This window comes from Puma concolor, chromosome D1 (assembly GCF_028749965.1).
Source record: "Puma concolor isolate L17-30 chromosome D1, mPumCon1.1.hap2, whole genome shotgun sequence".
In the NCBI taxonomy this organism is placed as follows: Eukaryota; Metazoa; Chordata; class Mammalia; order Carnivora; family Felidae; genus Puma; species Puma concolor.
This window is the reverse complement of record NC_141676.1, coordinates 114996552-115021830: the sequence shown is the minus strand read 5'-3', so window position 1 is coordinate 115021830 and position 25279 is coordinate 114996552. Positions and strand designations below refer to the sequence as shown.

At 39.9% G+C, this 25279-nt stretch overlaps 1 protein-coding gene across 2 annotated transcripts in view; it reads left to right on the top strand.

The window, feature by feature from the left end:
* DYNC2H1 (dynein cytoplasmic 2 heavy chain 1) overlaps nt 1–25279 on the top strand; it is a 341612-nt gene that overhangs the window by 287460 nt on the left and 28873 nt on the right. For both annotated transcript variants that reach the window (XM_086679269.1, XM_086679270.1), the window contains 2 exons: nt 6213–6322; nt 7269–7350. In XM_086679269.1, coding sequence (XP_086535395.1) covers nt 6213–6322; nt 7269–7350 — 192 coding nt within the window. The remainder of the gene's footprint in view (nt 1–6212; nt 6323–7268; nt 7351–25279) is intronic.

Sequence of the window (25279 nt, the reverse complement as noted above, 5' to 3'; positions counted from 1 at the left end):
ACCTCCATACTGTTTTCCATAATGATGGTAGCAGTTTACATTCCCAGAAATGGTGCGTGAGTGTTTCATTTTCTCCACATTCTTTCCAGGACTTGTTACTTGTTGTCCTTTTGATATTAGTCAGTCTGACTGGTGTGAGGTGATAGCTTATGGTGGTTTTCCCTGATGGTGAGGGATGCTGAGCGTCTTTTCACATGTCTATTGGCCATTTGTATGTCTTCTTTAGAAAAAAAAAAAAATGTCTAAGTCCTCTGCTTGTTTTTTTAATGTTTTTTGTATTTATGTAATTTTTTATGTATTTTGAAGATTAACCCTTTATGAAATGCGTGATTTGTATAAATCTCCCATTAGGTAGGTTGATGTTTTGTTTTGTTCATGGTTTCCTTCACTCTGCTAAGACTTTTTAATTTGATGGAATTTTACTTCTTTATTTTAGCTTTTGTTGACTTTGCCTGAGGTGACTGTTGCAAAAAAAAACATTGCTAAGAGCTTTCTACCTGTTTTCTTCTAGGAGTTTTATGGTTTCAGGTCTTAAATTCAAATCTTTAATCCATTACTAATTTATTTTCATATATGGTATGAGAAAGTGGTGCAGTTTTATTCTTTGGATGTACCCGTCCAGTTTCCCCAGCACCATTTCTTGAGGAGACTGTGTTTTCCACATTGTATATTCTTGCCTCCTTGTCCATTAATTGACTATAGAAACATGTGTTTATTACTGGGCTCTCTATTCTGTTCCATTGATCAGTGTGTTTATTTTTGTACCAGTACCATACTGCTTTAATCAGTACAGCTCTGGAGTATATCTTGAAGTGTGGGATTGTGATAACTCCAGCTTTTTTCTTTTTTCTCAAGATTGCTTTAGCTGTTTGGTGTCTTTGATGGTTCTATACAAATTTTAGGATTCTTTGTTATAGTTCTGTGAAAAATACTATTGGTATTTGATAGGGATTGAATCTGTAGATAGCTTTGGGTAGCACAGACGTTATTTTTAATTAAAAATTTTTTTAATGTTTTTATTTATTTTTGAGAGAGAGAGAAAGAGAGCGCAAGTTGGGGAGGGGCAGAGAGAGAGAGACAGACAGACAGACAGACACAGAATCTGAAGCAAACTCCAGGCTTTGTGCTGTCAACACAGAGTCAGATGTGAGTCTCGAACTCACAAGCTGTGAGATCATGACCTGAGCCGAAGTCGGACGCTTAACTGACTGAGCTACCCAGGTGCCCCTGGGTGGCACAAACATTTTTAACAGTATTCTTCTAATCCATGAACATGGCATATCTTTCCATTTATTTGTGTTTTCAGTAGTTTCTGTCATCAAATATCTCAATTTTCAGAGTACAGGTGTATTACCTCCTTGGTTAAATTTATTCTTAGGTATTTCTTTCTTTTAGATATAATTATAAATGGGATTATTTTCTTAACTTCTCTTGGAATTAATTATTAAGTATAAAAATGCAACAAATTTCTGGGTTTCTTAGTTTTGCATCCTGTGACTTTTCTTAATTCATTTATAGTTCTGATAGTTTTTTGGTGGCATCTTTAGGGTTTTTTATATATAGCATCATGTCATCTGCAAATAGTGACAGTTTTAAGTCTTCCATTCCAATTCAGATACCTTTTATTTCATTTTCTTGCCTAATTGCTGTGGCTGGGACTTCTAGTACTGTGTCACATTAACGTGGGGAGAGTGGACAATCTTGTTTTATTTGTGATCTTAGAGGACATGCCTTCAGCTTTACACCATTGAGTATGATGTGAGCTCTGGGTCTGCCATATATGGCCTTTATTATGTTGAGAATGTCTTCTTTCCGTATTAGTCTATGTGCCCTTTAAACCGCTGTTTTGTTGCTCTGTCCCAGGGTTGGCACTTGTGAGGGCAGGCCCCCTCAGTGATACCTCCCAACACTGCCAGTCTTCACATTGGGAATGAGGTTCCATCATTATCTTGTTTCGCATGTCTTCTGCCCTTCTCTCTAAGTCTCTTTTTTGTTTATTGTACAGAAGCTTTTCATTTGGTCCTCAGCTCTTCTCCAGGAGGAATTACTCTATAGGTGCATGCAGATTTTGTGTGTCTGTGGGAGGAGGTAAATTCAGCATCTTCTTGGACTGTCTCCACTTAATACTTTTTATCAGTCATTTGTGCATGTTTTATCTCCTCTAACAAGATAATAGGCTCCTTGCTTTCAGTAAATGCTTCTAAATGAGTGAATGAATGTCATTTGAATTCATAAGTTCTGCTTCCATCACTAGCATATTTTTTGATAAAATATTGCAGTATTTTATTTTATTTTATTTATTTTATTTTAACGTTTATTTATTTTACTTTTTTTTTTTAAATTTTTTTTCCAACGTTTATTTATTTTTGGGACAGAGAGAGACAGAGCATGAACGGGGGAGGGGCAGAGAGAGAGGGAGACACAGAATCGGAAACAGGCTCCAGGCTCCGAGCCATCAGCCCAGAGCCTGACGCGGGGCTCAAACTCACGGACTGCGAGATCGTGACCTGGCTGAAGTCGGACGCGTAACTGACTGCGCCACCCAGGCGCCCCTATTTATTTTACTTTTGAGAGACAGACACAGGGTGCAAGAGGGCGAGGGGCGGAGAGAGAGGGAGACACAGAATGTGAAGCAGGCTCTAGGCTCTGAGCTTTCAACACAGAGCCTGATGCGGGGCTTGAACCCATGAACCATAAGATCATGACCTGAGCTGCAGTCAGCCACTCAACTCACTGAGCCACGCAGGCATCCCAAATATTGCATTATTTTAAAACTGTCCTAAATTGCTTAGGAAAACATCATTATATTTGTGTGCTAATAAGGGAACTGTACTAGATGATCTCTGTGGATCATTCCAGTTTCGAAGTTATACTGCCTGTAATTCTAAGTGTGTGTGTGTGTGTACACACACAGTGTTCAAAAACTCACCCAACCCTTTATTTGCGTATCTCCGTAATTACATTTATTATAGATCATTTGAAGAATTAGAGGTAAACAGTTTCATAATCATAGAGACCCAGATGTTTCATTCATTCTCAGATTTAATCCTTTAAAAAGAAAGTGGCTAATAGCCAAGGGGAAAGAAAAACACTTACTGAGAAATATTTTTCAACTAATACACCTACACCTTTGTTGAAAGCCCAATCCATATGTGCATATTGCTGCTCATTAAAGATTATTATACTTGTGTCTTTATTTCTATTCTTAAAAATGAGTTTAAATGCTTTCTTTAAATTTTTTTTAATGTTTGTTTATTTTTGAGAGAGACAGAGATAGAATGCGAGTGGGTTAGGGGCAGAGAGACAGGGAGACACAAAATCCGAAGCAGGCTCCAGGCTCCGAGCTGTCGGCACAGAGCCCGACGCAGGGCTCGAACTCAGAGCTGTGAGATCATGACCTGAACTAAAGTCAGATGCTCAACCGACTGAGCCACCTAGGTGCCCCGAGTTTAAATGTTTTTAAAATAGCCTTTACTGGGGCACCTGGGAGGCTCAAGTGGTTAAGTGTCTGACTCTTGATTTTGGCTCAGGTCATGAGCTCATGGTGGTGAGAATGAGCCCCATGTTGGGCTCCACACTGGGCATGGAGCCTGCTTGGGATTCTCTCTCTCCCTCTCCCTTTGCTCCTCCCCCACTCAGGTAGGTGAGCATGCACACTCTCTCTCAAAATTACATGCATACATAAATACATAAAGCAGCCTTTACTGTTTTAGATGTTTTAGGTTTATGAGAAAATTGAGGGAACGGTGCAGACATTTCCCATATACCCCATGCTACCACACATGAATAGCCTCCCATTATCAACATCACTCACCAGAGGGGAACTTTTGGGGTTGTTTGTTTTTTTTTTTTTAACAGAGGATGAACCTACATCAACGCATTATAATCACCCAGTGTCCACAGTTTACCTTCAGATTTGCCGTTGGTATTTTCAGTCTATGGGATTGGACAGATACATAATGATACATACTCATCATTACTGCACCTTACAGACTGTTTTCACTGTCCTGCAAATTCCCTATCCTCGCCTGTTCATCCTCTCCTCCCCTACCCCGGCTAACCACTGCCCTTTTTATTGTCTCCATAGTTTGACTTTTTCCAGAAGGTGGTTATGTTATTGGAATCATATACTAATGTCACCTTTTCTGATTGGCTTCTTTAACTGAGTCCTTTGCATTTAAGATTCCCCATGTCTTTCCATGGCTTGATAGCTCCTTGCTGTTTAGTGCTGAGTCATATTCTGTTGTCTAATGCTCCACGCTTTATTCCTCCATCCTCCTGCTGAAGTACACCTTGGATGCTTCCCAGTGTCGACAGTTAAGAATAAAGCTGCTGTAAACATCCATGTGCAGGTTTAAGTGTAATCTTTCAAATGTCTTTCACTGTGTCCTTTACTGTGAAGTTTGCTATTCAAAGACAGTATACATATTAAAAGAATCTTTGTTATTTAAACTTTATCTTACCAAATATGCCTTTCCTTTAGTCTACCTTTAAGATTAACAGACCAAAAAGATCCCCCACTGCCACTTAACGGGCGAATAAAAACATTTGTACTATAGAGGCTTTTCCTGTTTTTGCTATTTTATTAATTCAGACTTGAAGTAAAAATCTGATTATCAGCCACACTTTAATTTTTAATTAATTTGAACATATGTGCATCTGTTACTGGCAAGAACTCTTCTGAAATTTTTGAATTAAAATTTAATTTTAAGAAATTAATTGAATGATAGTATTAATTTGAAATATGTATGCTTTAAATATTACTTATAACAAAAGATCACACAAGCATAATTTGTTAGCTGTGTTCAGCTAATGAAAATAGAAGGCAGAGATAATAAAAACATTTCATGTGGAGTAAACAAAATAAACAATGAATAATTTAAATGTACTTGATTGAAAATAGGTACTATATGAAGTGTTACTGTTTTAAAGGATAATATCCAAGAGGAAATCATTGTAGTCTGTTAAAGGGCTCTCTTTTAAGTTGTTTCTGCTTTTTAAATAAGCATATTTTCAACTGACGGTAGGGACATAGGAACATTTTTGCTGTGGAGTAGAAGGACTAGTCAAGTGCGTTAAGATGTTAATGCAAACAGTAGGTTTGGAGAGTTTAGTTTCTCCTGTTCCACACCTGGCTGACAGGTGTAAATGCAGGGTATTACAGTGCATGAAACACAGCTTTTCTGTACAGTTATAAATTAAATAAATACAGTTTTCCCTAGACTGTTTATAAATCATACAAAATGGATTACTGAGTAAATGACGTTTCTGCAAGTTTGTACCCACAACGTTACCCTGGTACCATTTCTGTGCACAAGCTGAGATGACAGACCAACTGAGACGTTACCAGGAAGGGATCCTCCTCTAAAGTCACCTGAGCACCTGCCAGGGGTATTGCAGAGAAACAAATCACTTAAGGCTCCCGAATTTATTTCCTCTGCCTCCGTTTCCTCACTTGACTACAAAACGAGTACCACACTAACTTCCAGTGCTGTCGTGAGCATAAAATGAGTTAATACAAGGAAAGCACATAGTAAGTGTTGCACAAGACTTTGTTGTTTTTGTTATTTGTTCCAAATGGTAATTTTTTATTTTACTCATATACTTGATGGTGATGTGTGTTTCATCAAATGGAGTATAAATGGATTTATAAAATGCCAGATAAGAAGAAAAGTCTGTTCAAAAACACCTTTTAACACAGAATCCTTTCTTCTTGGACATTACCCTCCTCTCTAACGCTTGATTCAGTGAGGGGGCAAATTTACACTGAGATCTGGAACTGGACCCCAGCTGAGTCGCATTTCCAGGACTTGGAGGCCCTGAGGATTCCAGCTGCACACCCAGTGCTCCGTTGGTCAGCTGAGCGTACTGGGGGTGACCGCCCAGGACCAGGCGAGGCGCCAGCCCACACTCACATGCTGTGTGTTACGTTATTTTTCATCTTTTAGACATTTTATTTTGAGTGGATTTTTAGCAGCAGAAGGTTGTGCAAGGAAGCTTTTTTTATGATGGATAAATATGTCAAAAAGAGTACAATAGACTTCACAGTGTAAAGTAGAAATCTCTTTTTTTTCCAGACTCTATTTCAAAGCAATTTGAAACGGCATAATTGTCTTATTAAATGTTACTTTTGCATAAGAGTTCTTTAATAGTTTGTCTTTCAAGTTTACAGAGTTTTTAAATGGGTTTCTGTCTTCTTTTTTCCCCTCTAGAGCTGGGTAGAGAGAGCCGAGAAACAGGTTCTTCTCTCTGATACACTTGACCTGTCAGAACTGTTCCACCCAGACACGTTTCTCAACGCTCTTCGCCAGGAAACTGCACGGTAAGTGAAGGTCTCCGCTTACTGTCCTTCCTTGTCAAGAAGTAAACCGACTATTGAATTAAGGGAGTCGTGTTATTTCCTAATACTTGACATTTCTTAACACAGTTAACTTTGAGTTTAAAAAGCAGTGCTTTTAATGACGATGCTTTTTATTAGAATTGAAGCAGGTGAAATTTGGTTTTTAAATGTTGCTGATTGATCCGGACATGCCTTGTCTGATAGGACTGGTGGAGGTGCTATGGAGCCGTGTATAGTTAAAGGGGTCAACACGAAGTAAAAGTAAAAATGTAATTTCTCACTCACACCAGCCACATCCGGTTGCGCAGTGGCTACCACTTTGCGCTGCATGAAGATGTTTTTATTTCTGCAGAAAATTCTGTTGGACGTTGCTGACCAGGCTTCTTGGTGGGGGGCAGGATTTGGTAGTTAAGATCGAGCTCTTTTTTAAAACACATTTGGATGATTGTGTCCTGTATACACTGATTTTTTTTTCAATAAATTAGAATGTAATTAAAGAGCTGCACGGTGGAAAAATAAACTGAACCAAATTTAGTTGTTGTTTACAGACTTGGGGGATTTCAATTTGTAGTGCGTTAGGATCGTGGTATAAATACCAACATTTCAGCTCAACTGATAAGCATTTATGAGACACTTACCACGGGCCTGCATTTCAGGGTCACGGTCAAACGGAGACGGTAGAATAAAAACGAAAGGCCGAATGCTTAAGGGACTTGTGCTGCCTTGAAGAGGAGACTGACGTTACCGGTTAACTTGACAAACTTAGTAGGAAGCCTAAGATACTGTGCATCGTTTAAGAGCTCTGATTACTTGCACATTGTGAATATTTCAATTACAGATAAATAGGGAATTATCTGTTTTCCGTTACTTTTGGTAGTTTAATTGTTGAGGATTATTTTTGCTGACATTTGACGCTTTACTTTTCCAGGGCGATGGGCTGTTCTGTAGATAGCCTGAAATTTGTAGCTTCGTGGAAAGGCCGACTGCAAGAAGCAAAGCTGCAGATTAAGGTATTTTATTAATTTTTGATGTTTATCTGGGTCTAAAACTAGTATTACGAAGTGTGACTCCAGTCTCAAACTCATTGCTCTCTTTAGTACAAGGTCAGCAGAAGTAGATTGTATTTCCTATGTGAAAAATCCAAGTTAAGATTCAGGATGAAACAACTTGTACAAAACAATCTTTTCTAATGCAAAAATAGGAATCTTAGGGACACAACATATTTGGAAATGTAACTTTTGGTACAGAATGATAAAAATCTTCAACTTCTGTTGGGCTACCCGCTCTAGAATTCAATCCAGTAAGGATTAACTCTACAATAAAGCACATGTAAAATATTGTAATGACAAACAGACTGGTCCTATCCTCCGGGACTTTACAGTCTGGTAGCGCAGTGTCAGTCCAGGCCGTCCGTGTTAAAGGAAAGTTAAGCCGTCTTTTGCAGCATAAACGTTCCCTGGTAGCTCTCCTGTGAAAACTCCATTACTTTTATTGTAATGAGGGTGCAACAGTAGGCAATCATTTGAATGTTCGTAACAAAACTGGTTAAAAGTCTGCAGGGGGCCCTCTCCAAGCTCCGCCCGCCTCCCTCCACACCAGCCATGTGTCCTAGCCAACCTCTCCTGGCCCAGCCCTGCACCCCGTCTACACGCTGCTGCTGCTGCTGACGGTCACGTGTGGCCTCTGGTTGCTCTCCACATGTGCCCCCTGGTCCTGTCTTAGGACACGTGTTCCCCACCCCCACCCCCAGTCCCACCTTAGGACACGTGTTTCCCCCCCTCCATCCACCCTTAGGATACGCATCCCCCCTGGTCCCGCCTTAGGACACACCAGCGCTTCCCACTGTAAGTCCCCAGGATCTGTCCTAGTGCAGCACGTGTAATTCAGTTTTTCTTTTTTTTCCTCTTCATTTTTAAAAAGTTTATTTATTTATTTTGAGAGAGAGAGTGCAGTGAAAGGCAGAGAGAGAGAGAGTCAGTCAGTCCCAGGCAGGCTCCATGCTGTCATCACAGAGCCCGATGCAGGGCTTGTACTCATAAACCATGAGATCATGACCTGAGCTGAAACCAAGAGTCAGACGCTTAACCGACTGCGCCACCCAGGTGCCCCCGATTGAGTTTTTAAATAAATTAAACCCAAGACTACAGTTCTTGGACTTAGTCAACCTTAGGCCACTGGCTTTTTGTAGGTCCTGTTTTCATTGTTGTGGTTCCCAATTTAGCAGTTTTCTTTTCATCTCACTACTACTTGATAACATACTATAGAATTTATTTATGTTTGTTATCTGCTGTCTGTCTGACTCCACTGGACCATAGTCCCACGAGAGTAGTGATGTTTTCTGGTTTTGTTGTAGCCCAAATACGTGAAGCTGTTGCCGTGGCCTAAAGGGTCCACAGTTAAGCCCTGTGGAACTGGTGGTTGAGGGCGCAGGGGTGAGTGGCTGGGCTGCAGGAGGTGTAGCCACAGCTGGAAGGCTGTTGTACCCGTGCCAGAACTCTGATCGCTCACAATAAGGTAGACCCTTCTCCTCTGACTCTCCACAGATTGCTATAAAATTCTCCCTTTAAGCTGAGGAAATTAGAAGGGTTTTCTTTCCTACCATTGCATTTTATTTGAACCTTCGCTCCTAGCCTGTGTTGCTGGTGGTCATACACCTTTGCCTGGCTGTTAAGGAAAGTGGTGGGGGGGGGGTGGGCAGGGGAACACGTAGAATCCAGGAGCCACTCACTGGACCAGGTTGCATGGTCTCTGGCAGCTGTGAGGCACACATATAGTGTGTGACATCACTGTTCAGATATACAGCGGTATAAAAGCAAGGAAATGAGTTATACTCTGAGTCAGAGCATGTTAATATTTCCATAACTGTGTTGCCTCTGTTCTTACAAAATGGGAATAAAATATTCTATAACCAGAAAGCACCAGGCTTCTACATTATGCCTTGTAGGTTGGGGGGAAAAGGCTGATAGTTAGTGAAACAAGATTGTAATCTTAGTTTTCCAAAAAGAGTCGTGTGCCTTTAAGCAATTTTAATGGAGTAATCTGAGTCCTTGTTGTCTCGTTTATCAATGGATTTAAATAATAACTTCCTTGAAACATTTATTGTGAGGATCTCTGAAAACAGGAGGGTTTTTAAATCGTATTTTTAAGGCGATTAGTTCACTTGGAGAACTTTGGATCTGAATTGTGTTTGAGAGCTCCTGTTGCTTTGGGACCCGGTGGAGGCAGGGAGCCACGCAGGGCTGCCACTTGACTTCAGCTGCTTCCTGCTGGGCGGGGGCCGCCCAGGTACCGATCCCCTCCTTCGTGGAGCTTATGGAGAAATAGAAGTGAAAAGAAGGAAGGAATGAGACGTTTGGGTGCTAAGGTGTCCCGAGGAGACCTGTTCGCCAGAATTGGGGTTAGGAGCTTAGACACATCCTCCCCAAGTGAGTGTGAGCGGCGGTTGTATTCGTTTGGCCCAGCAGTGGAAAATCTACCACAAAAACAAAAACAAAAACAAAACAAAACAGAAACAACCAAAAGAGCGCTTAAACTATTCAGATTAAGACATGTATTTAAGGGGCGCCTGGGTGGCGCAGTCGGTTAAGCGTCCGACTTCAGCCAGGTCACGATCTCGCGGTCCGTGGGTTCGAGCCCCGCGTCGGGCTCTGGGCTGATGGCTCAGAGCCTGGAGCCTGTTTCCGATTCTGTGTCTCCCTCTCTCTCTGCCCCTCCCCCGTTCATGCTCTGTCTCTCTCTGTCCCAAAAATAAATAAACGTTGAAAAAAAAAATTAAAAAAAGAAAAGACATGTATTTAAGATAGTTTTCATTTTTCAAATAGCACTTAATGTAACCATGCCTAGATGGTCATCTTATTATCAGGTGGACACTGTTCTTCCAAACACAGGGGAGTGTAAGGTAACACAGTGCTGAGTGTGGGTGTCTGCACGATTTTGTGTGTGCAGACTAATAAGGTCGTCTAAACCAGCTCCACAGGGGCGTCTGAGGGGCTCAGCCAGTTGGGTGTCCCAACTTTGGCTCAGGTCATGATCTTGCAGTTTGTGAGTTTGAGCCCCACATCGGGCTCTGTGCTACAGTTCCGAGCCTGGGGCCTGCTTCAGATTCTGTGTCTCCCTGTCTCTTTGCCCTTCCCTGCTCGTGCTTTGTCTCTCTCTTTCAGAAATAAACATTAAAAATAAATAAATAGGGGCGCCTGGGTGGTGCAGTCGGTTAAGCGTCCGACTTCAGCCAGGTCACGATCTCGCGGTCCGGGAGTTCGAGCCCCGCGTCAGGCTCTGGGCTGATGGCTCAGAGCCTGGAGCTTGTTTCTGATTCTGTGTCTCCCTCTCTCTCTGCCCCTCCCCCGTTCATGCTCTGTCTCTCTATCCCAAAAATAAATAAAAAACGTTGAAAAAAAAAAATTTAAAAATAAATAAATAAATAAATAAATAAATAAATAAATAAATGAAGCTAGCTCCACAAAAATGGTTTTCCTTAAGTGATGGAAGCAGCCAGAAGTTTTAAATTGGTTTGATATTCTCATAGTATTAATGGCTTTGAATGTCTTAAATATTTCCACCAGTTTAAAGGATTTGTCATTTTAGTTGACTGTACTGCTTAACTTGCTTTGCCAACTTAATGCTGTTTTCTCATGCTGACTGAATATATTGGGTTAGGACTGGCCCAAATACCCTGTTCGTAAGGCTCTGTTCTATGAAACTTGAGAGCTTTAACTGATACCATGCCGACAAAATCTGTGTGCTGGGATATTCTGCACTAAGTTCCATCTCCTGATCTATCCAACCCCAGCTTTCAACCTTGTAAGGAACATGTTCATGCTTCTTTCTGCACTACAGCTGTGTTTTCCTTCCCTCAGCTATATCCCCCCAGCCATGTGTGTGTGTGTGTGTGTGTGTGTGTGTGTGTGTGTGTGTATATGATTTTCTATTTCATTTTTTTAACTTTATATTTTCTAATAGTTATATTAAAACAAGATGAAATTAATTTTAATACATTTTATTAAACCTAATATAGGTATGTGATATTGTTTCCTTAACATATAATAAATATATTTAAATTGTGAATGGTACAAATTACCCTTTTGAGCAGTTGGTTCTTTCTTTGTACAAAGTCCTTGAAATCCAGTAAATATTCTGTATTTTTATAGCACCTCTCATTTCAGACTAGGAACGTTTCAAGTGCTCAGTAGCCCCATGTGGTGTGGCTAACAATTGGATATTAGCTCTAGACAGGGAAGGTAATTTCCTAGAGAAAATTTAAAAATCCTTCTGGTCTTCAATGTTTTCCTAATTATTTTTAATATTTTCTTTTAGTAAACATTTCGAACAAATGAAATAAATCAAACAAAGAAGGAGAATAGTACAATTAATCTGATTATTGAAAGTTTTCAAGATTTAGGACTTTCCTTTTTAAATTTTTTTTTTCATTTGAAGATAGTTGACATACAGTATATTAGTTGCTGGTATATGTCATAGTGTTTTGACAATTATATACAACACTAAATGCTTGCCACAGTAAGTCTCGTTGCCATCTGTCACCACACAAAGTGCAGTCTTCACTGACTATATACTCTCTGCTGTCCTTTTTATCCCCATGACTTATTTTATAACTGGAAGTTTGTACCTCTTAGTCCCTTAACCTGTTTCACCCATCCTCCCACCCCTACCCTCTGACAACCACCAGTTTGTAATCTGTATTTATGTGTCTGTTTCTGTTATTGTTTGTTTGTTCGTGTGTTTTGTGTTTTAGGGTCCACCTGTAAGTATACTCATACGGTATTTCCCTTTCTCTGTCTGCCTTATCTCACTTAACATACATAATACTCTCTAGGTCCACCCATGTTGTCGCAAATGGCAAGATTTCGTTACATTTAATGGCTCAGTAATACTCCAGTGTGTGTATACACCACATCTTTCTCCATCCTTCTATCGATGGACATTTATGTTGCTTCCATATCTTGTCTCATGGAAATAATGCTGCAATACATGTAGAGGTGCCTATACCTTTTTGGATTAGCATTTTTGTTTTGGGGGAGTAAATACGCAGTAGAGGAGTAATTGGGTTGTATGGTATTTCTAGTTCTCATATTTTGAGGAATCTTGATACTGTTTTTGATCGTGGATGGAACATTTGCATTCCCACCAACAGTGTACAAGGGATCCCTTTCCTCCACATGCTCACTGACATGTATGATTTCATAACTTTTTATTATCATTATCCATTCTGATTTGGATGAGGTGATATCTCATTGTGGTTTTGACTGGCATTTTCTTGATAATTGTTGATGGACAGCCTCCTTCATTTGTTTATTGGCCATCTGTATGTCTTCTTTAAAGAAATGTCTCTTCAGGTCCTCTAGGCATTTTTTAGGCAGATTCTTTGGTGGGTGTGTGTATGTGTGTGTGTGTTGGTGTTGAGTTCTATAAGTTCTTTATATACTCTGAATGTTATCCCCTTGTTGGAAATATCATTTGCAAATATTTTTTCCCATTTAGTACATTGCCTTTTCATTTTGTTGATAGTTTCCTTCACTGTGGAAAAGTATTTTAGCTTGATGTCTCAATAGTATACTTTTGCTTTTGTTTCCCTAGTTTGAGTAGACAGATCCAGAAAAATGTTGCTAAGGGCAATGTCCAAAAATTTGCTGCCTATGTTTTCTTTCAGGAGATTTATGGTTTCAGGTCTTACTTTTAGGTCTTTAATTCACTCTGAGTTTATTTTTCTGTATGGCTTATAAGAAAGTGGTCCGGTTTTATTCTTTTGCATGTAGCTGTCTAGTTTTCCTACCACCATTACTAAAGGGACTCTCCCCCCCCCTTTGTATATTATTACCTCCTTTGTCATGGATTAATTGACTACCAGAGAATGAGCTTCCTTCTGGACTCTATTCTGTTCCATTGTTTTGTGTGTCTGTTTTTGGGCCAGTACCATACTGTTCTGATAACTACAGCTTTGTAGTGTATCTTAGAATCTGGGATTGTGATACCTCCAACTTTGTTCTTTCTCAACCCATTTAGGGTCTTTTGTGGATCCATACAGATTTTAAGATTCTTTGTTCTGATTTTGTGAAAAATACGATTGGTAATTTGATAGGGATTGTGTGCATTCTGTAGATTTTTTTTAGGTAATATGGACATTTTAAAATATTCCTGGAATCCATGAACATGGAATATCTTTCCAGTTGTTTGTGGCACATTCAGTTTTTTTCATTATCGTCATAATTTTCAGAATACAAGTCTTTCACCCTCTTGGCTACATTTTTTTCCTAGGAATTTTATTCTTGATACAGTTGTAAATGGGATTGTTTTCTTATTTTCTTTTTCCTGGTAGTTCATTATTATTGGATAGAAGTGCAACAAATTTCTGAATAATTTTATATTCTACAAGCTCACCAAATTCATTTATTTATTGTAAATTTTTATTATTAATTTTTTTTTTGGTGCCGACTTTAGGGCTTTCTGTGTATAGTGTCATGTTGTTTCCAAATAGTGACAGTTTAACTTTTTTTTTTTAAACCAATTTGGATGCCTTTTGTTTGTTTTTCTTGGTTGATTGCTGTGGCAAGCACTTACAATGCTATGTTGAATAAAAGTAGCAAGAGCGGACTTTGTTGTCTTATTCCTGATCTTAGAGGAAAAGCTCTCCATTTTCCATGATTGAGTATGATGTTAGCTGTGGTTTTGTCATATTTGAACTGTATTATGTTGAGATATATTCCCCCTAAACCCTTTGTTGAGGGTTTTTATCAGGAATGGATGTTTTACTTCGTCAAATGTTTTTTCTGCGTCTGTTGAGATGATTTCATGGTTCTATGGTTTCATGGTCCCTGAGTTGAATACCACTTGATCATGGTGAATGGTCTTTTCAATTCAGTTTGCTAATATTTTGTTGAGGAGTTGTGCATCTATGTTCATCAGGAATGTTGGTCTGTAATATTCTTTATTCTTTTTCTTGTGTCTTTGTAATGTCTCTGTCTGGTTTTGGTATCATAGTAATACTAGCCTCATAGAATGAATTTAGAAGTTTTCCTTCCTTTCCTATCTTTTGGAGTAATTTGAGAGGATAGATATTAACTCTTCTTTATATATTTGGTAGAATTCACCTGTGAAGATGTCTGGTCCTGGACTTCTGTTAATTGGGAGATTTTTTGGTTACCAATTCGGTTTTGTTACTAGCAATTCATCTGGTCAGATTTCCTCTTTTTTCTGTCTTGGAAGATTTTATGTTTGTAATAATTACCATTTTTTTCTAGATTTTTCAGTTTATTGCTATACAATTTTTCATAGTAAAATGATAATTCTTTGTATTTCCCTCATTTTTGTTTTAATTTTTCCTTAATTTCTTTTTTCTTTTTATTTCTGTTTAATTTTTTTTTCTTCTTAACATTTATTCATTTTTGAGAGAAAGAGAGAGACAGAGCGTGAGTGTAGGAGGAACAGAAAGAAAGGGAGACACAGAACCTGAAGCAGGCTCCAGGCTCTGACCTGTCAGTACAGAGCCCGACGCAAGGCTAGAACTCACGAACTGTGAGACCATTATTAGAGTTGAAGTTGGATGCTAAACCTACTAAGCCACCCCAATTTTTCTTTAATTTCTAATTTTGCTTGGGCCTTCTCTTTTTTTTTAAGAAAAAAAAAGTCCGGAGTCCGGCTATAGGTTAATGGGTTTTGTTGATCTTTTTCAAAGAACCAGCTCTTAGTTTAGTCTTTTCTATTGTGGTTTGTTTTTTTGGGTTTTGTTTTGTTTTTGTGGGTTTTTTGTTTGTTTGCTTTCTATTTCAGTTTTCTCTCTCACCTTTATTTATTATGTCATTACTTCTAACTCTGGGCTTTGTTCCTTTTTAAGCTTTTTTAAAGTTTATTTTATTTTATTTATTTGGAGAGAGAGAGAGACAGAGAGAAAGAGAGAGAGACAGAGAGAGAGAGACAGCACTATTGGGGGAGAGGCAGTGAAAGGGGGAAAGAGATTCACAGGCAGGCTCTGCACTGTGAGCATGGAGCCTGATTAGGGTGTCAAACTCATAAACCATGAGATTATAACCTGAGCTGCAATCAAGAGTCAGACACTTAACTGACTGAGCCACCCAGATGCCCCGTTCTTTTTAATTTTTTTAATCGTAGGTTTAAATAATTTATGTGCATTTTCTCATTTCTTGATATACACCTGTATTACTATAAATTTAACTCTTAGAACTATTTTTGCTATATCCCAAAGATTTTGAAGCATTGTGTTCCCATTTTCATTTGTCTGTACATCGTTTTTTAATTTGTTCTTTGTAGCCTCCTTGTGTATGTGGGTTGTTTTGTTGTTGTTGTTGTTGTATTTTGGTTTTGTGTGTGTGTGTTTTCTTTTCTTTTTTAGTTTTATTCTTGTGGTTGATTTCTAGTTTCAAACTATTTTGGTTAGAGAAGATACTTGATATGACTCAGTCTTATTAAATTCACTGTGCCTTGTTTTATGGTCTAACATGTGATTTGTCCTGGAGAATGATCCATGTGCACTTGAAAAGAATGTGTATTCTGTTTTTGGACGTAATGTTCCTATATATGTGTTAAATCCATTTGATCCAATGTGTGGTTTGAAGCCACTGTTTTGTTACTGATTTTCTGTCTTATGATCTACCCATGGATGTAAATGGGATGGCTGCTAAAATTCCCTACTATTATTACTGTCAGTTTCTCTTTTTGTCTGTTAATACTTGTTTTATATATTTATGTGCTACTATAATGGGTGCATAGATATTTACAATTGTTATGTTGGATTGATCCTTTCTTCATTATTTAGTGCCCGTCTTTTTCTCTTCTTACATAAAGCCTATTTTGTCTGATATAAATTTTGCTAGGTTTTTTTTTTTTTTTCATTTCATTTGCATGGAATATCTTTTCCCATACCTTGACTTTTAGTCTGTATGTGTCTTTAGATCTGAAGTTAGTTTCTTGTAGGTACCATACAGATTATAGATAGCTCTGGGTTCGGGAGTAAGGGGTTTATCCCTCCAGTCATCCAGTGTCTTTTGATTGGACCATTTAGTCCACTTACATGGAATTATTTATAGGTACATACTATTATCATTTTGTTAATTGTTTTCTGATTAGTTAGTTCCTTCTTGCTTTCTTTTGGTTGATGACTTTCCTGTAGTGTTATGCTTTTCTTTCTTTGTTTTCTTGTGTATCTGTTAAAAGTGTTTCATTTGTGGTTGCCATGTGAGGTTCTTCTATAACATTCTATGTTTATGGTAGTCTATATTAAGTTGATTATCAGTTAAGTTCAAACACATTCTCAAAGCACTACATGTTTACTCCTCCCCTTATATATATATATGATATATATATATATGATATAATGATAATGATATATATATAATGATATAATGATATAATGTCTTATCTTCTTATTTTGTGTGTCCTGGCACTAATTTTTGTAGATATGATTTATTTTACTACTTTTGTTTTTTAACCTTCACACTAGCTTTATGAGTGATCTACTTCCTTTACTATATGTTTGAATTTGCCAGTGGAATTCTCCTTCTATCATTTTCTTCTAGTTTTTGGCCTTCTTCTTTGAAAGAAGTCCCTTTAACAATTCTTATACGGCTGTTTAGTGGTGACAAACTCTTTTAACTTTGTCTGCAAAACTCTTTATGTATCCTTCCATTCTGAATGATTCCTTTGCCATTTATTCTTATTTATTCTTGGTTGTAGATTTTCTTTTTCTTTTTCCCAGCATTTTGAATATATCATGTTACTGTTTACTGGCCTACAAAGTTTCTGCTGAAAAATCCGCTGATAACCTTATGGGGTTTCCCTGGTATGGAAATAGTTGCCTTTCTCTCCTGCTTTTCAGGTTGTCTCATGTTTAATTTTTGACGTGTGAATTCTAGTGTATCTTGGCGTGGACCTTCTTGGGTTCGTCTGATTTGGGCCTCCTGAGCTCTGTGAACCTGGATGTCTTTTTCCCCAGGTTAGGGAACTTTTCAACTATTATTTCTTCAAATAAATTTTCTGTCTCCTCTCTCTCTCTTCTTCTGGAACACTATATCGTGAACGTTAGTGTGCTTGATGTTGTCTCAGAGGTCCTAATCTATTCTCCATATTTTTGGTAGTTTTTTTCTTGTTTCTGTTTAGCTTGACTTCCACCAACCTGTCTTCCAGGTTGTTCACCCATTCTACATCCTCTGTTCTGCTGTTGATTTACATTAGTGTATTTTTTATTTCATGATTGTATTCTTTAGTTCTCACTGGTTCTTTTTTTATATTTTCTCTCTCTTTGAAGTTTTCACTGAATTCCTCCACTCTTCTCAAGTACAGTAGGTATCTTTATCACCCTTACTTTGAACTCTTCATCAGGTGGATTTCTCATCTCTGTTTCATTTTGTTGTTCTTCTGTGGTTTTGTCACTCTTTCTTTTGGAACATATTTCTTTGTCTCCTCATTTTGTCTCTCTGTTTTTGTTTCTTTGTATTATGTCGGTCACTTATGTGTCCCAGTCTCGATGGTAGTGGCCTTATGTAGAAAGCATCCTGTGTGGCTCGGAAGCACCATCCCTTTGTCACTAGATCGGATACTCCGGGAGTATCTGTCGTGTGGGTTGCATGTGCCCACCTGCTAGGACTTGGCAGTTGTGCCAAAGAGGAGGGCCGGCTTCCCGCCCTCTGGCCGCAGTGTGTGGCTCTGACTACTCCAGGCACCCTGGTGGCAGGGTCGCCTCTAGCATAGCTGTTGAGGGGTCCGTATGTACTGCGGGAGGAGCAATGTTGGGTGGGGCTGGGTCCCTCTCCCCGCCACGTCTGGAGGAAGTCACCTTCAGAGGGCTCTGGTCCTGGCCCGGGTTGGCACCAACTGTGGCAGGGCAGCAGGGTCTTGGGGGGATGCTGAGACCGCCCACCTGGGTCTAGCAGGTGGCAGCAACTTGAGAGGCGTCCCTGAGAGGGCTGATCTGCCGGGGAGGGCCGGGCTGAGGCAAGCAGAGCCACCAAGGTATATGGAAGTATCACAGCTGCTTTCTGCTACCATTGGGCCAACCTGGCTGATGGGGAGCAGGTAAAATGGCCCCCGTGAGTGCTTCTGTTCCCGGAGAAAGTTCCCACCGATTCATGACTCTCCAACACGTGCCCTACAATTACTCAGTAAATCTCGTGGACATACACGCCACATACTTCTCCAGCCTCCGCTTCTGCGCTGGGTCTCGGCTCACAGTGTATGCTTGCCCTTTAAGAATGGAGTCTTTCTTTCCCACCACCTCTGGCTCTCCCAGAATTAAGCCCCACTGATTTTCAAAGCCAGACATTTTGAGGCCTCATCTTTCCAGTATAGGCCCCTGGGGGGTGGTGCCTGATACGGGCTTGATACCCTTGCTGTCCAAGAGGAGCTCTATGCCCACGGCCTCCCACCTGCCTGCGGCCACGACACCAGGGTTTGCTTCCTGCTCTTCTCCACGTGGCTTTTTCTATGTATCTTGAGCCTCGGACGAGCACATCTGCTGGTCTTTACTTTCAGAGTAGTGTTTTATGTAGTTATGGCCTTGGTGCCTCCATGGGAGAGAGGTGACTTCTCTCCCCAAATGAGTTAAAAAAAAAAATACAACTCTTGGTGGGGAAGAGAGAAAGTAGGCAAAGGATTTCAGTAGGCGGCTTACATGAAGAGCAAGAAGATATGGCGAATAAACGTAAAGTACTCGTTTCCACTGGTAATCAGGAAATGAAATTAAATCTAATATATTGGCACAATTCATAAATGTCAACAGACCAAGTATTGGCAAGGGTGTGGCACAGTATAAATCTTAAGCAGGATAAGTTAACCATAGGTGATTAGCATGATTTTGGGGAAACAGTTTGACAATATTACGAAAAATTGAGAATGACCATACACTTCACCTTAGCAACTTTATTGCGTGCAGTCAGATTTATGCAGATGTGGTTAAGGAGATATGTACCGTCATGTTTATTGGAGTGTTTACTAGTAAACAATTAGCAGCGACTTAGATGTTCATCAGCAAAGGAATGAATCATTTGTTGAATGTTGACACAGCAGATATTCTGCAGCTGTTAAAAGTGAAAGAACAAAATGAATGCACCTAGACCAGGGATGAACAAAAAGAGCAGGTTGCAAATTCTGAATAACATACAGGTTGCAAACCTGAGGAACTACCATTTATTTCTCATGGCTACATGTATATTTAACAATGATGTAGAGCTAAATTCCAGATAATGATGAGGTCATATAAGGGCAAAGAAGAACAGTAAAGGCAAAGTATGTAGACAGGATTTCAACCATGTCTATTACAGTTTACGTGCTTAGAAATATGGGACAACCATGGCAGTATGTTAATGTCCAATAACACCGAGTCATAGGAACATGCACATTTAAAAATGTTTTTCTGTGTGTTTGAAATATTTTATTAAAGATTTTTTTTAACATTTATTTTTAAGAGAGAGAAAAGGAGAGTGAGAGTCAGAGAGAGAGAGAGAGAATCCCAAGCCTGATGTGGGGCTCAGACTCATAAACGTTGAGATCATGACCTGAGCCAAAATCAAGAGTCGGCCACGTAACTGACTGGGCCACCCAGACACCCTGAATACTTTTATTTTTAAAAGGGGAGCATTCTGGCAAGTAAATCCATATAATAACTTATCAAAATAAAATCTGTTTTAATATCAAATTTGCCATTAAGTCCAAGATAAATTTAAGTTCAAATCAGAAGTATTCAAGAAATTCAGCATCACATATGAAACAAATTAATAGCTTTAATTCTGTTTTTAGTGAACTGTTATCAACTCCTTTTGAGGTGAGAAGCTAAGAGTTAGGGGTGCATGGGTGGCTCAGTTGGTTGAGTGTCCAGCTCTTGTTTCAGCTCAGATCATGATCTCATGTTGCGTGAGTTCAAGCCCCACATCAGGCTCTGTGCTGACAGTGTGGAGACTGCTTGGGATTCTCTCTCTCTCTCTCTCTCTCTCTCTCTCTCCCCCTCCCTCCCTCCCTCCCTCCCACACTCTCTGTCTCTTTCTCTCTCTCTCTGTCTCTCTTGCTCTCTCAAAATAAATAAATAGACTTTAAAAAAAGAAGGTAAGAGTTAAATGAGATCTTATGAGTAGCCCTTTTTTTTTTTTTTAAGTTTATTTTTGAGAGAGAGAAAGAGAGAGGGCCCGAGCAGGGGAGGGGCAGAGAGAGAGGGAGACACAGAATCCGAAGCAGGCTCCAGGCTCTGAGCTGTCAGCACAGAACCTGACCTGGGGCTTGAACTTACAAACTGTGAGTTCATGCCCTGAGTCAAAGTCGGATGCCCAACTTACTGAGCCACCCAGGTGACCCACAAGTAGCCCTCTCAAAGTAGATTGGGGTCTTGGTAGTTAGTATTTGGGATGTACTTATGCCTGATCTATACTAACCCTTACATGGTTTTGAAACTAAACCAAATCAAATGTGTATGGGGGTGTTTTTTTTTTTATTTCTCTTTTCTAATTGCCTCTCTCTTTTTAGATGTTTTAATCGGAGTTTCCAGTGTAAATAACATTTTTGCATATAAATATTTTCTTTGTTGTTAACTTTCTGTTTCTGTTAAGTTGAAACCTATGCATTTATAAGCAAGAGTAAAGAAAATCATTTAATGACAAGAAATGTACATTTAGATGCCTTTCACTTAATATTTGGGTTTCGCTCAAATAGTACATTGGCACAGATGTCAGGAGGTAGCCTCAACAATGTGGCTGTTTAAATTGAGTGTAAACAAAAAGGTTTGATCTCGATAATAATTGATAATTATTTCTTTGCCTCTAAGAGGGAGTGTCCTGCAGGAATAAGGCATTAATGGCTAAAACAGACTTCTGGCAAACTTTTATTAGAAAGTATGAAGTGTGGAGACGCCTGGGTGGCGCAGTCAGTTAAGCATCTGACTCTTTTTTTTTTTTTAAACGTTTATTTATTTTTTTGGGACAGAGAGAGACAGAGCATGAACGGGGGAGGGGCAGAGAGAGAGGGAGACACAGAATCGGAAACAGGCTCCAGGCTCTGAGCCATCAGCCCAGAGCCCGACGCGGGGCTCGAACTCACGGACCGCGAGATCGTGACCTGGCTGAAGTCGGACGCTTAACCGACTGCGCCACCCAGGCGCCCCTAGCATCTGACTCTTAATTTCACCTCAAGTCATGATCTCGAGGTTCGTGAGTTCCAGCCCCACATTGGTCTCTGCACTGACAGTGCGGTGCAGGCTCAGGATGTTGTCTCTCTGCCCCTCCCCAACTCATGCACACTCACTCTCAAAATAAACTTTACAAAAAAAAAGTAAAAATGAAGTATGAAGTATACACTCATAGATAAGTACAAATAGCACTTAATACTGTTTATCATTTAGTGGAGGAGATGAAGAGTGGAAACAGCGCTGATTAAATTAGAAGGCGTGCTCTGCCATGTCACCTAACTCAGCATAAATGAAGTGATGGAATACATTCAGTTATCTAGAATAAGTGTGGAAAATACTGTGCAAAATTAAATATTCTAGACAAAAGCTTTTTCACTGGAAATTATCCAGATTTTTCTCAAGCCTTTGTCTCACCTAAATGGATATATCTGTATAAAATAATTCCAAATTTCTTAAAATTAAAAGATTAATTGGGTTAAGTAAACAATAGTAGCTGATACTTATTAAGTACTTAATCTGTATCAGAAAGTTTTTGAAATATTTTAAATGTATTATTAGAGGGGAATTCTCATTTCCCATTCCTGTTGGGCTTTTTCCCCTGTGGAGGAGTATTTACTAATACTCGTACTCCTAGCTAGATTCTCTCTCTGCCTTCTCTCTCGCTCTTCCCCTTCCCAGGAAAGGAGTTAGTCTCTCTGCCCTGGGTCGCTGACTCAAACTGAATATCACATACTGTGTCTTCCTTGTGGTTTTCTCTTGGGTATAACATTCTCCTCTGCTCCTTGGGGGCCATCTCTGCAGCTGGGTCCTTAGCTCAGTACTCTTGTAAATAGAAGTTAAGCCTCCTGAATTCTTTTTTTCATATATATGTGTGTGTGTGTGTGTCTGTGTGTGTGAGAGAGAGAGAGAGAATATAATTTATTGTCAAGTTAGCTAACATACAGGGCATAGAGTGTGCTCCTGGCTTCAGGAGTAGATTCCCATGATTCATCATTTACATACAACACCCAATGCTCCTCCCAACAAGTGCCTTCCTCAGTGCCCATCCCCCACTTGCCCTTTCCCCCCGCCCTTCCCCATCAACCCTCAGTTTGTTCTTTGTATTTAAGAGCCTCTTATGGTTTGTCTCCCTCTCTGTTTTTATCTTATTTTTGCTCCCTTCCCTTTTCATCTTTTTCATCCCTGTTCATCTTTTTCTTTAACATTTATTCATTTTTGACAGACATAGATAGAGTGTGAGTGAGGGAGGGGCAGAGAGAGAGAGAGTCACAAAATCCAAAGCAGGCTCCAGGCTCTGAGCAGTCAGCACAGAGCCTGACATGGGGCTGAAACTCACAAACTGTGAGATCATGACCTGAGCTGAAGTAGGACGCTTAGTTGACTGAGCCACCCAGGCGCCCCTCATCTGTTTTGTTTCTTAAATTCCACATAAGTGAAATTGTGATATTTGTCTTTCTCTCACTTAATTTCGCTTAGCATAATGCACTCTACTTCCATCCATGTTGTTGCAAATGGCAAGATTTCATTCTTTTTGATTGCCGAGTCATACTCCATTGTATATATATACACACATCTTCTTTATCCATTCCTCCATTGATGGACATTTGGCCTCTTTCCATACTTTGGTTATTGTTGCTAGTGCTGCTTAAACATTGGGGTGCCTGTGCCCCTTCAAAACAGCACACCTGTATCCCTTTGGATAAATTCCTAGTAGTACAATTGCTGGATCATGGGGTAATTCTGTTTTTATTTTTTTGAGGAACGTCCACAGTGTTTTCCAGAGTGGTTGTGCCAGCTTGCATTCCCACCAGCAATGCAGAAGAGATTCTCTTTCTCCATATCGTTGCCAACATCTGTTGCTTCCTGAGTTGTTAATGTTAGCCACTCTGACAGGTGTGAGGTGGTATCTCATTGTGGGTTTCATTTGTATTTCCCTGATGATGAGTGACATTGAGCATCTTTTCATGTGTCTGTTGGCCGTCTGGATGTCTCCTTTGGAGAAGTGTCTATTCATGTCTCGTGCCCATTTCTTCACTGGATTGTTTTTCAGGTGTTGATTTTGATAAGTTCTTTATAGATTTTCGATACTAACCTGTATCCAGTATGTCATTTGCAAATATCTTCTCCCATTCCATCGGTTGCCTTTTAGTTTTGCTGATTGTTTCCTTGGCAGGGCAGAAGTCAAGGTTCTGCCTTTTGATGAGGTTCCAGTAGTTCATTTTTGCTTTTATTTCCCTTGCCTCTGAGACGTGTAGAGTAAGAAGTTGCTGTGGCTGAGGTCAAAGAGGTTGCTGCCTGTGTTCTCCTATAGGGTTTTGATGGTTTACTCTCTCACATTGAGGTCTTTCATCCATTTTGAGTTTATTTTTGTGTGTGGTGTAAGAAAGTGGTCCAGGTTCAATATTCTACATGTCGCTGTCCAGTTTTCTCAACCCCATTTGCTGAAGAGACTGTCTTTTTTCCATTGGATATTCTTTCCTGCTTTGTTGAAGATTAGTTGACATATAGTTGTGGGTCCATTTCTGGATTCTCTGTTCCATTGGCCTCTGTGTCTGTTCTTGTTAAGCCTGCTGAATTCTTGATTTTAATATTAGGAATCCACTTGTCCAGAGACTTATTAGATCCTCCACACTGTCTTTTTCAGTAATAAGGGAAATATTTGGGGCCTGCTTCTTTCACTCCTTTCTTTAAAGAATAACTGCATTTGAGGAGCGCCTGGGTGGCTCAGTCAGTTAAGCGTCCGACTTCAGCTCAGGTCACGATCTCGCGGTCCATGAGTTTGAGCCCCGCGTCGGGCTCTGGGCTGATGGCTCAGAGCCTGGAGCCTGCTTCCGGTTGTGTCTCCCTCTCTCTCTGCCCCTCTGCCGTTCATGCTCTCTCTGTGTCTTAAAAATAAATAAACGTTAAAAAAAAAAAAAAAGAATAACTGCATTTGAAGCAAGGGTAGCATTTGTTGATATCATTCCGATCCCTAATATGTTTACATTATTTCATTCTAGGGAATGGGAGGTCTTTGAATTTCACAGATGGACTTTAAATTTCATGACAGGGTAATCTGAGCGGGTGTGGAGAGAAAAGGAAAGATTTCGAAGGTGTTGATTGCAAGTGGCGGGCGTGGGCAGTTTGATGGCCTGTGGGAGGGTTGGGAGAGTTAAGGACGTCTGTCGGCAGCCCATGAGGAGCCTCAGGCTAGGGAGGGGTAGGTTCCGGAGGGGCCTGTTTCTCAGCAGCCCTTCCTGGTGAGGAGAGAAACAGCAAGAGTTTCTATCCCCGTATACTCATCTTACATAGCCAGCTTGTGGCACCGTCAGTGGGACGTGTGTTTACAAATTTCTAGGCAGACTAATGGAGCTTGAAACTTGATGGAATTTTTAGAAGAGGCCTTACCTCTTACCTAGGTGGAGGTCTTACCTGGAGAGGTTCTAGCACTGAAATTAGCAGGTACTCTCAATTTTAATTAACATTTTTTCAAGGCCAACATGGTTTACCAGCTCTTAAAGTAGCCTGTACATCATCAGGTCAGTGCTGTTGGAGAATATTAAAGTTAGGCGTTCCGTAATTCTGTCGTTACTCCAGCTCTCGCGCAAGCAAACACGTCGTTCATCTTTCTGTGGAAGGGCAACCGTGCTGTAAAATTAGCTGTTCAAAACTGTTGGTCAAGGCGTCTGCTAGTGTCTCCCCACACCTCCACCACTCCCTAAAATACACACTACACCAGCGCAAAGTGTTGTCATGACTCTAAGTTCTAGAGCACTTTCATTTAACATGTTGAAACATGTTTAATGGTATTTGACACTAGCCATTAG